Source organism: Netta rufina (genome assembly GCF_964035555.1).
Source record: "Netta rufina genome assembly, chromosome: 3".
In the NCBI taxonomy this organism is placed as follows: domain Eukaryota; kingdom Metazoa; phylum Chordata; class Aves; order Anseriformes; family Anatidae; genus Netta; species Netta rufina.
The window spans coordinates 91,166,920-91,179,575 of NC_140125.1; the positions used below are offsets into that span (position 1 = coordinate 91,166,920).

Consider the following 12,656-nt stretch of genomic DNA (forward strand, 5'->3'; position numbering starts at 1 on the left):
CAGAGAACCGTAAAAAAGAAAAAGGAAAAAAAAAAAAAAAGGCAAAATTTCCACAGTTTGTTATCAATTAAATTCTAATTTTACTGAGAGGTACTATAGGTAGGAGTCAGATCAGCTTATGTTCACCTCTATTCCTTTTTTTATTTACTGCTTGTATACTACAATAAATTTTACTGAGATGCTCTTTGTAATATCCTTTTTTTTTTTTTTTTTTTTTTTTTTTTTTTGGGAGGGGGGGAACTGAATGGTGGGTCATACTTAGCATTGACAGCAAAACAGTCTGTCTCCTACTCTGGAGTAAAATGTAATTTTAGAGTAAAATGTAATCTAGAGTTCAAAGAGATTTTGTCATACCTTTGCCCAGAGACACTAGTCCAAATTTGCTACTGACTGAAACTATGTAAGGCCTTGGGCAACTGTTCATAACAAAAGCTTTACAGTCCTTTTCAAAACAGTATTATGTAATAAAGTTCTAGTAACTGTCTTGTAATTGTGAGTTTATGAGTTTATTTAAAGTAAACTCTATGTAATAGTGATATAAACAGTTTATTTGCTATGCCTTCATATAAAATACTCCCGTCTTTATTATATAACATACTTTCCCTAATAACATACATGACAATTTTTTAATGCAAAATATATATTTTATTCTCTGTCTGGCTGCAGGGGGGTTTCCGACAGCAAATACAGAGATTACTATTATTATTTATATATAGTTAGAATGCCTTTTCAGTTTTAAAACATTTTTAATATAAAACTAAAGGACAAAAAGTACTGAATTAAAAATAATTGCACAAAAATTTATAAGAGGCAACCTAAGTTGGAACAGGAGCATTTTTTTTTTCAGTCTGCTACAACAGAGTAGGTACCATCTGGCTTTTAAGTATAAAATAATGAAAGAAAATAAGAAAATTCCTGAAGCACTATGTAGCTCTAGTGACTATGCAGGGAACAAAAGGTTAAACATTCAGCGCAATACTACATTTTCAGCTTAACCATCAAACCAATGAATTTTGTTACAAATGAGTTTTCTTACAAATTACTGTTTAAATGAAGACCTCAAAACTCAAACAAAAATTTTCTTTTGCATATACACATGCATGAAACAAGTGTATTTTCTCTTCAAAATACATTAGACTATTCCTGGACTTGAATTTATTAGTTTTACTAGGTTTTATGATGTGATATTTAAAACGATCCTGCTTCTTTCTCTCGCATGACCTGATACATACTCCTGGAAGAGTATCTCTTTGTACTTACATTAGACAGATGTGCTAGTTCTATCTCTAGGAAAGAATCCGTAGTTTTAGGCTCAGGTCGTATAGTAACAACGATGATTTTTGAATTAACAACTGTAAAATTCCTGTGGGGAAAAAAAAAAAAAAAAAGAACATATAAACATGGAAGATTTAGCTTAATATTGCTAAATGAAGCTGCTGGTATAACATTTAAGAGTCTCAGTTAATTTCCATTACTTTAGTTGTCAAACATTCATGGAGAAAACATATTTGTTCATAAATGGTAAAAACTGTCGCACATTAGGCACCATAACTGACACTATAAAGTCTGACAAGCAATGATGGTGGCAGAAATGCCGGTCCTTAAAATACGATTTACTAATTAGAAGGGAACATTGATGGCACTGTCAATGTTTGAGTGCATATCATTCACTTTTCTCAAAGTAGACCTACTAGTTACATTTTATAGGCAAGAGTCATTTTTCTTTCAGAGTGCTGTGTTGGCCTCTTTTTCTGAATTTTCTGAATTTTAACTAAAGTTAGATGTGTGCAATGGGAGAGCCTACAGTTCTGTTGATTCTGTTCTCATGAAATAAAATACCTGTTTCCAATGTTTGAAAAATCATTGCATTTGGTATATGAGCGGGCAACTTCGTCATTTAAATATTTTTAAACTATAATCTGTAGTTTTGCCCTAACTGAAATGCCACCAAAAGCAATCTTTTTTTTTTTTTCTCAGATAAGTCAGATTAGTTTAGTTTCATGTTATAATATTTTACATATAATAACTGTATAATACTCTATATAATACAACTGTATCAAATTACAATAATTATATAATAATCACCATATAATAATAATGCAACTATTATATAATAATATAATAATTATATAATATTATAGGTATAATAATAATAATATAATACAGTTTGCTCAAAATAATATTTTTCTTTTAAGTTCTCTTATTCATCATCAGTATCTCTTTAGGTTAAACATGAATTAGTATAATTCATAGCTACCTATCTAGGACAGAATTAATATTGTCAAGGTTATGTTAGTACAGGCATATAGACATGACATAATTTTCACGTCTTTGATCCTTGCTTCTTCAGACTGACTTTTTCTGGTGTTCCTTATGATATTTCCTTTGTATATAGTGCTGTTTTCAACACAGGCAAACTTTCTCCGATCACACAGAAAGAAGAAGAAAACCTCATAGAAAGACATATCCATAGGAAGATGGTAACAAAGAATAAACTAGGTAATTTTGATGTAATTATAATGCATTATCAATGTTCTTATATCCATCAATATTCTTATATCCTTTCTTCTTATTCTTCTTCCTCTTCTTCCTCTTCCTTCTCCTCCTCCTCTTCTTCTTCTTCTCCTTCTTCTTCAAGATAACAAAGTTTGATTAAGTTTGATTAAGTTTGACTTAGGAAGAATTTCCAGAGCCACTCCACCAGTGTTTGTTTGTTTGTTTGTTTTTCCCAGATATGAATTAATAACAATATTAATAAAATAGAGTTATTTTAGATAGCTGTTTTTTCTGTCAGGGTATATATTCTGAGTGTTTTTTGTTTGGTTGGTTGGTTGGTTTGGTTTGGTTTGGTTTGCTTGTTTTAGATATATATCAGGGTATACATATTGATTATATCTGAAATTAAATTCAGATTTCCGTTTCTTTTAAGAATGACTCTACACTGCTTAAGAAAAAATGAACTTACAAAGGCATGTTCCTGTCTCAAGACAACATGAAGGAAACTTTAGTTCAATTTTTTACTATTGTATATATTACAGAAAAATTACAGATGCTATAGCAGCAGTGCAACAAAGTAATATACTACTACTACTACTATTACTACTACTACTACTACTACAATGCTACAAAGTAAATATACTGTTTGAGGTACTCCACCCTCAGTCTAACAAACCGCATTGGCTGACCTAGGGAAGATTAAGGGCTTTTTTGGCTCTACAGCATCCAACAGAGAGTGCTAGGAATGATGTTTCATATGGAGAAAGAGAACATTTCAGTTAATTATAGCAGGAAAAACAAGGTGGTTGTATAACTGGCAGGCAAAAAAAGCTTAGTACAGCAAAATTATTGATAATTTAATTGATCTTATTTGTTGAAGGAAAAGTTAAAAACTATCCTACTACATGGCAATATGCTGTGAATTCCTTCAGAGTGCCCAGGAGAATAATTATAATATTTTAAAATGAGTATTGTACTGAGAATCAATTTTCTTTGAATCTGACAATATTATGTGCATGTTCAAGGATGCAAGATATATGGAAATAATAGTCTACAGTGCTCAAAATATTAAATATTTAAATATTAAGAAAATATCTATATGACGTTACAAGAAGAGAGCAATACAGAAAAGTAAGTATATTAGGGAATGGAATAGAATCATATATAGTTAGTTACTTGTGCATCGAAAGAAAGTAACTATTCTATTTTTCTAAGGAGGGATTTTTTTTAATATGAAAGTATTTTTTTTTTCCCTTCCTTAGCATTTTGTGTTAAATAATCCTGACAAATTCTTTGAATAATTTACACATACCAGTTGAATTAATTCCTTTTTTTCAGAAAGTTTTTGATTAATGTAATCGCTGAGTTCTCATCTCACACTGTGTTGAAATGAGAACTTCAAGACTTATTGTTAACAGACTCTATGCTAATAAAAACAAGAAAAATTAAGTCCATGTGCTAAAACAGTTAATTTTTGAGGTTATGAAATATATCATATAGTCTGTTTTAGATAATGAAATCCTCATTTTATTCACAGAACACCTGTGATGTACCAGATGGGGACTCTGTGACTAGGTGCTTTGAAAGCTTTCCCTGAAAGATACATAATAATATTCTGAGAGGTTTTGTTGTTGTTGTTTGTTTTGTTTTGTTTTGTTTTGTTTTGTTTTAAGCAAAAATGTTCCTTCTGGTAATGAAGAAGCTTTCTAGCTTCGTAGTGCTGTTATTAATGAATGTATGGGAATGTGTTACCTCTGTTCTTTTGAAAACCACAATAAACAGGTTTCATATAATTAAAGATTTATTTTAGTTCCACCCTAACTCCAGCAAAAACTGAGAATAAAGTCCCATGGGAAATGCTAAAGCTTTCTGGATTTTCAACTGTGACCAGTAGAAATCACCTCTTTTATCACATTTTCAAGGTGTAAATGGCCCTTGAACTCAAACACAAGACCGTGTTATTTAATTTATCTTGGTTCATTGTTTTGTTTATCTTTATTTGCACCATTAACAAATTAAGTATCATTTCATTTAGAGCAGTATTACATGAGATATTTCTCCAAATTTTTTTTTGTTTGTTTTTAATTTTCACATTGTGTATGGCTACCATGCTTTTACACGTCATATAAAAACTAGATGTTACCTCCCTTCAAATTTTACAGTATTTGCCTCATACATTTTTCTGAAGAGTCTAATAGTGCAACAAATTCAGCACTAAACATGGTTACAACTTTTTTCTAATTCAGATTTATACCTGAATAAACATTGAAGTGGTTTGAATTGCTTGGAACTGTACAGCATTTGAGGTACTATTTTAAGGTCATGAGATCGAATTTTGAATATGATCACCATAGGCAAAGAAATCCAGCATGATACACTTTCCAGTGAAGTATGAGATGTAAGCTGTAGAAGTTTCAGTATAATTTCATTATAAATAGAAGTGGAGGGAAGTACTGAGGTGCTACAATCCTAACAAAGATGAGACTACCAGTACCCAGGAATATGGGTTGTATTTTTATATTACAGATTGATCACGACATTTATTCCTTATTCAAGAGAAAGTAATAGTGCTTCTTTCATTTTCTTGGGCCTCTGAGAATTAGATTAAAATAATACTGAAGATATTCAGAGGCAAGTAGGATATCTTCATATTTAAATTTGTAAAGACTTCATTTATGAATAGATACACATAGTATTAGACCATTTTGCTTTAGAAGCTCACAAAACCTCTCTATGAACTAAATTGTACAGGAAAATGGTCAATTTTGCTGTGGAAATCAGCAAGCAGATGAAAGTAGAACAGATAAAAACAACAAATTGGGAACTGAGATGAAAATTTCCGAAGTCCATAGTACTTAAGTAGCTGTAACTTTATGTCCCTGTTCCCTGCTTCTTCTACTTGGGATACTATTGATTCTAGTGAAAATGTAGTAAGGCCTATAAATCTCAATTTTCTAGTAGATGAAATAAATGTATTTAACAACTGTTCATATGAACAAATATATAGCATTCAAAAGATCACACTTGCTTTCTGTAAATTAAAACTGTTGTCCTTTGTGAGCTGAAGATGCGTGATCATAGATTGGGGTTTGAAGGGTACACGGCAACCTCAATTCTTTCCTAGGTTTAGCAGATAGTCACTAATATCAGACAAAAAGGGCTAAATATGATAGCCATTTGGATCTGTTTATCTGAATAAGGGAGAAGATTTCTCCCACAGAAAATCTCCCACAAACATCACTTTCCTCCTGGCTAATTTCAGGAACTGGCACAGCAAATGGAAAGTGCTTACTGACATCTCAGAAGTAGATGAGCTGTCATTTACACCATGCCCTAGGCATAGATGGCTCTCGCCAGCCCTCCCCAGGCTGCCAGGTGTCCTGCCAAGACATCACTGTTCATATTGGGATCTACCTGAGAAAGATTTCTGTCCCCAGCACTGCAGCTCCTCATTGCACAGCACATTGCACCTTTACTGGGAAGGTTTGTTTCTTTTTTACTTTTTTTTTTTTTTCTTTTCTTTTGCCGAGTCTTTTTACTTCAAATGGAGTTTGACAAAAAAAAAAACTTTTGTTTTTCCATCCTTTGTTTCAGCTCATGAAGTTTTGGTGAAATACAGTAGGAAAGATGATCCAGTGATTTTCTAATTATTATATTTTCTATTGTGAGTTCAGTAACAGTGATTGTATTGCAATGCAACATGCACCAGTTTATTTTACTGTAAAAAAAATATAAAAAAAATAAAAGACCAACTATCATGTGAAATAAGATACTAGTCATGAAAGATGAAATGATCTTAACCAGTAATTGAGAAAGGGAGAAATGTTTATTTCCAAATTGTCTGCCAGCAAGTACAGAATGGACAAAGTGAAACAAAAGACCTTCCTATTTCCCTATCTATGTGCATAGCCCTCCCAACCACAGTCACATGCATGTCTTATTTCTAAAATGGATCCTCACTATAACTCTCTTGTTCCTTCTGAATACAACTTATACTGAAAATGTACTTGGCATGTACTAGTAGAGACCTCTGTAGATCTGGTGCAGAGATGCTTAGTACATCGAGGCATTATGCTGTTGCTAGATCACTTGTACTGACCAGATCAACAACAGTTTGAAGCACAGTTATACGTGGCATTAACTTCTGTCAGCGTGCATACTTTGAAAGGAACATTTCCTTATTTAAGCTAAATGCAGAATATATAAAATATAAATTAAAACAATTTAATAAAAAAGCTATTTCCATCATACTAATGAGTAAACATGAAGGAAATATGCATGTATGCATATTTTATGTGACATGTACAAATACATATATTAAATAACTGTAGAAAAAAATCTGTCATTGCCTTTACACAATTGATTTGATTGTTTGCTTTCATCCTGACATGTAGTGTAGTTATGATGCTGAAACAGATTAATTAATGTATGTCGTGGCTTAACCCGGCCAGCACTAAACATGACACAGCCGTTTGCTCACCCTCCCCCCTTTTTGGTAAAGGAGTATTTATGGTAAAGGAGTTTCTTACCTCAAAGTGGGCAAAATGAGTTCTAAATTTTTGTACAGCACTGCTCCAAGTACAAATACAGTTGATTCATCTAGTTCTAGAAAGCGTAAGGAAAAAAGTTTTTTAAACTCTGTCTCCCAAGGCTTGCTCAGCCTAAAAAACTGAATACCATTTATCATTCCAGTGGAAATTTCATTTTAAATAAACTATCATCATTTTGAATTATAACCTGGAACTCTGTCACAAAGATGTAGCACTTTCAGGAATACATCAAAATATTTAAACACTGAAAATCACATTTTCAAAAATCCATCACTATGGAATGACATTCATGACATCCATGCTAGTTCATCTACCTTTATAATGAAGTATCCTCAAAGATTGTCTTTAGCTTTTAATGAGTAGCAAGTAAATTTTCTGAAGCTACAGATCTGTACTGCAATGGCATTAGTAATTTGGATCTGAAGATGGGGTAATTTGCCTGCTGAGCAAAATTTTGGTAACTAACCTTTGGTAAAAGTTAGGTTATCTTTTGGAATGACACAGTCTTCCAGGATGGAGAAGCATCAGGAGGTTCAGCAGAGCTGTGCTTCAGGCCACCTCATACTACACCATAGGTGTCTTGGATTTCTTTAGCACTTTTTGTTCAAGATACTGAAATAAAGCCCCATCCTCTCTCTCTGGGATAAATTGTGGGTACAGTCTCTCTTTTAAAGAGGAATAAAATAACTAATTCCATATTATATAGTAGTCCTGTGAGACAAATATTCTGAGTTTCCTTGTTAAAGCCAACACAAAATTAAAGTACTGATATGTTTTACCTGTTGACATAGGGGTGAAGATATTTTTTGGAATGACAACCCTGTCTTCTGAATTTCGTGCCCAATCAACCATTCCTTTTCTTCCTTTCATGGGGAAATTGATGTCGGTTAGAACCGATGCAGCAGGAAGCTTCTGAATGCTAGCCACTAGTAAGAGAAATCACAAAATTAAATAAATTGAGTTTTATAGTTTTATTTTTTAAACCATCATATGGCGATAACAGTACATTGATTAAAAAAAAAAAAAAAAAAAGGTTTAATAATAAATTTCAAGTAGAGCAGAAATTTATAGGACATCAACCAGCAGTGAGTTTCATCTTCTGTTTATTATGCAGTTCTACAATGGATTAATTATGTGGCATTGATCCTATCACTTGTCAGCCAGACAAGTTAACCAGAATCCGGTTAACTCTCTTAACATGTATTTTTGAATGAACTAGCTTATACCCTGAAATTCGCACATAAGGAATTGTATCTTCAAAATAAATTCTAAAATGATTAAATGTGACAGTAAAAGAAGGATGCTGCAAATTGCTTTGGGAAATATAACTGCTAGATGCAGACTAATGAAGCAATAACAGAGCTTTTATTCCCTACACAGGCACAATTTCAAGATAGATCCATTCAAGAGATTCACATATTAAAAGACCTAATTGTTTCTACACAAATGAGAATAATGCAGTACAGCACATGATTTCTTCTCCTTGAAAGAATAATTCCCATTCTGAATTCTTAATTATATTTTTTCATCTAAAAAAACCCCCAAACTCCCCCAAAACATTACTATTATATCTGTAACAGATATGGAAAGAAGAAAGAGGTATTAAATCCTATAATAGGCAGTCTGAAATTTTGTTTACTCATTCTCATTTTCTTTCTGTTTTATCTGGAAATCATTTTTAGCTTTGTTGTGAAATCTAAGTACAGACTCCATGGCAAAACTGGCAGTGTCTACCAAGACTCAAACCACTTTTAAGGAACTGTCAGGGCTGCAAGTATTTACATACACAGAGAAATGACAAACAACACATTTGGAGCACTAGTTCCATTCTTAATGTAAGCCATGTTGATAATCATTTCCTGTGCAATGCTCTTCCTAATCAATTTATGATGAAGCTAATGTAGTTGGAAGAGTTTGGATATCAGGACTGTACTTTGATCTGTGTGATGATTTCACTTCCAGGACTACACCAGGGAGCTAAACATAAAGACAATGTGGACAACTATAAAAGCAATCAGAAGAGCAAAATTAAAGTAGAAAAACATTAAGTGTCTCATCAGTGGATTTTATTTGAAAGAAAACTGTAATTCAAAACCAAGAAATGAGGAAAATTAAGTTAACAACATTAGCTCTACAAATGTATTCCCTGATAACTGACTCTTAGTTCCAAATTAGACTGGTTATGCATTATAGAATCACATCGGTGAGGTGGTACTTGAGGTTATTTCAGGCTTTCCATTATAAAACTATCATCAGAGCTTTACAATTCTAGTTACAATCCCCTCTGGGCTGAAATTGGCAAATACATTCCCTACCCTAAAGGGATGGTCTTGTGAAATTTCAGGTGCTGTGTGGTGGGAGAAGAGTTCAGGTGTTTCTGAATTACTGGATCATAAAATGAATTACTTTCACATGCAATCAGTGGATATACAGAATATATTAACATTGTAAAAATTAACTTTTTTTTTCTCCTATGTTTTAAATAGGGACATTCATCATGTATCTAAGCACTACTCAGAACCAAAGATTACAAAATATTTGTGATAAATATCACAAAATATCATCACAAGACATAAACATATTTATATCTATATCTATTTCATTTATCTATATTGTCTCTCTATATAGACATATATTCCCATTCATGGTTCAGACAAGATTTTCTTCTACTCACAAACAGAAACCAAGAAAACAAAAGTGTCTGTAATTATTTTCACAGAAGACGGCACCTTTACATCCCGGAGATCTGTTTTTTTTTGCATAGATAGAGAGTGCACACAGCACACTTAAAACAGTAATCGAAAGCGGTTTGCCAAAATGCTTTCTCTGTGGATTACTAAGATGCCTCTACAGACCCATGTAGATCACTAGGCCATTCTTTAGACACTTTGCTGAATGATTCTAATAACATGTGCCTAGTAATTTCATATAAGGCACTAACCTTTGTAAGGTAATTTACTGTACTCTAAGTAGAAGCAACTAATTCAGCCCATCATAACATGGCCAGGTGTATACATGAAACAGCATCATCTCTTGGGTGTCACTGTGAGTAGTATTTTAGTTTTAAAAGAAAGCTAATACTATTAAAGATTAATCTAAATCTCATCTCAGAGAGATTTTGAAGCATGACCAGCTATATTTCCATTGTAAAAAGTGGATTTGCTGTTCTCAAACTGTGTCTAAACACTAGGAAGCACCTTACTGTGCAGGTGGCTGAGCACTAGAACAGGTTGCCTAGTGAGGTTGCAGAGAATCCCTGCTTGTAGATCTTTAAAATTCATCTGGACATGGTCCTGGGCTACCTGCTGTAGGTGTGCCTGCTTGAGCAGGGGGTTGGACCAGACAACCTCAACCATTCAGTGATTCTGTAACTCAGTTTTAATCTGCAATATGAAAATTGTTTACTTTGTTGTGAGCATAAAAAATCAATAAGCCTTTTAGAGGAGAATGTTTATAACTCGGGTGCCAGGTCATTCGCATATCAGCAGCTCAAATGTTAGTTTCTTCTACAATTGTTATACAGATACATTAGACAGAATGACATCATTCATTTTGCACTTCATTGTTCCCTTTTTATGTAAGATTTGTATTAGAAAATGATGCTCCAAATGCTTGGACCTAAATGATTCAAGTCTGCAGTACCTGAATCACACAAATACCTTTTTCTTCTCATTTTTGGAAAAACAAAAGTAGTACTTTTTTTTTTCTTTTCTTTTTAGATCACTTTACCAAAATGTAATGTCCTGAATTTGTGAGAACACTAGCCAATGAGGATATTTACAGGCACTATAGGAGGCAAAATTTTGGCCAAATTTTGCTTGTTTATTACACATGGAAGTTGTATAATACTGGAAATAATATTGATGAGAATATTAGTAAGAATGAAATAGTAAAATGTACAACAAAAAAAAAAAAAAGAAAAAGAAAAAAGAGAAGAAAAAGGAAATAAAAAATGAAAATGGTCTAAGTAGAAAGTAAATAACATTTGCATGTGCCATTCTGAGTAAAAGAAGTTTAAATACAAAAATGTCCCACATATATCATATACAGCATCCATTATTCTCTCAACTACAAAGATATTTCAGTTAATGATATAATTTCTAATCTAATTCTTCTATTCTAATTTGACTATCTTGTTGAACTGTTTATGTTGAAGACTTAATTCTGAGAAGTATTGTTACTGACACTTCCCAGACTATTCTTACAGCTTACATGTCTTGTCATCAAACCTGATACCGCATTACAATAATGAAAATTCTCTTCCTTTTTATTTGTATTATGACAATTCGTATGATATTTCAGGTATAGCTCACAAAACAAAATTAAACAAAACAAAAAATAAAAGAAAATACAGTGCTTGCACTAACTGGGAGAAATTGAGTTGATGTAACAAGAAATAAAGCCACCCACAGACTTTTGGTGGTGGAAGATATAGAACCAGTAGAGAAACTTATTTCAGAGTAGAATATATTGCATTCTTTCATTTTTTTGGACAGTCTAACTTGTTTTGGCTCCTGTGTACCTTCAATTACAATTGTAATATTCGTTCCAAGGTTAAAAATATAGAAGCAGGAAAACGGAATTTCATTCAGGGTATACATGTATATTTAATATTTGAAGAATTTAGGAAGTAAAATATAATGGGTGTATTCAAAAAGCAACACCACCTTACTTCTTAAAATTTAAGGTGAAATTTATATAGCTTAGACAGAAGAAAACCTAGCCTAGAAATAAGCAGGAAGACAGGTGAAATAGCCAGACTTTTAGAATTTTTGAATATTCATTTGATGCACATTGGTACAAACTATAAGACAGTTTTTCAATTAAACAGAACACATACGCATTTGATGATTCCATAATAATTACTGTTTCAGAAAAATCTCTTTAAGTAGTTTAGTCTAATCAATTTAGGGATTGCTTTGACCCTTAATTGATTCCTTTTAATATCCCTTACAAATGAATCTCCATTTACCTTTAATCCATTTTCATGCTACAGTTGCAGACAAGCTTTTCAACAGCTCTACTGAAAATTTCAGAATAGGCTAATACTAACTGTTCTTACATGCTGAGTAAAGTAAAATCTCTTTGGAATTGATTAATGATTACTTATAGGAATGGAAAATTTCCTATGACTATCCAAAAAAAGCTGATTATATGAATTATACTTGAACAATATTTAAGTTGCTTATTTAAAGCAGCGTGAAAGGGGTTAATTAATGTGTCAAGAAAATTCTGAGTGAAATAAAAATTGTGTAGTTCTAATATGCAAGTCCTTGTAGATAATGGTCTAGAACACAAGAGCTGAAATGTATTGCTATGATCCCTATAACTGTGAATGAGTTGAAAGCTGCCTAGTGTATCTTCTAGTGTCTGTCTACTCATCTGGACTGATAAATAACTAAAGATAAAGAAACCAAATAAGTGGCATGAATCATCTTCCCTTTTCTTTCCCACACATCCATTAGCCTCCTCTCTTGAAAAAAAAAAAAAAAAAACCAAAACAAACAAACAAAAAAAAACCACATTTGAGAATATCCCCCGTGAATAATATTAATCACTTTAGAAGAGGAAATCAGGTTCATTGAAAAGCATAAAAGAAAAATGACTGGA

The 12,656-nt window shown here is 32.4% G+C and overlaps 1 protein-coding gene across 1 annotated transcript in view; it reads right to left on the reverse strand.

The window, feature by feature from the left end:
- Positions 1-12,656, reverse strand: part of ADGRB3 (adhesion G protein-coupled receptor B3) — a gene marked incomplete at both ends in the record, with an annotated part of 465,234 nt that overhangs the window by 182,151 nt on the left and 270,427 nt on the right. The window contains 3 exon segments of the mRNA XM_084283871.1: positions 1,261-1,363; positions 7,026-7,101; positions 7,826-7,972. Coding sequence (XP_084139997.1) covers positions 1,261-1,363; positions 7,026-7,101; positions 7,826-7,972 — 326 coding nt within the window.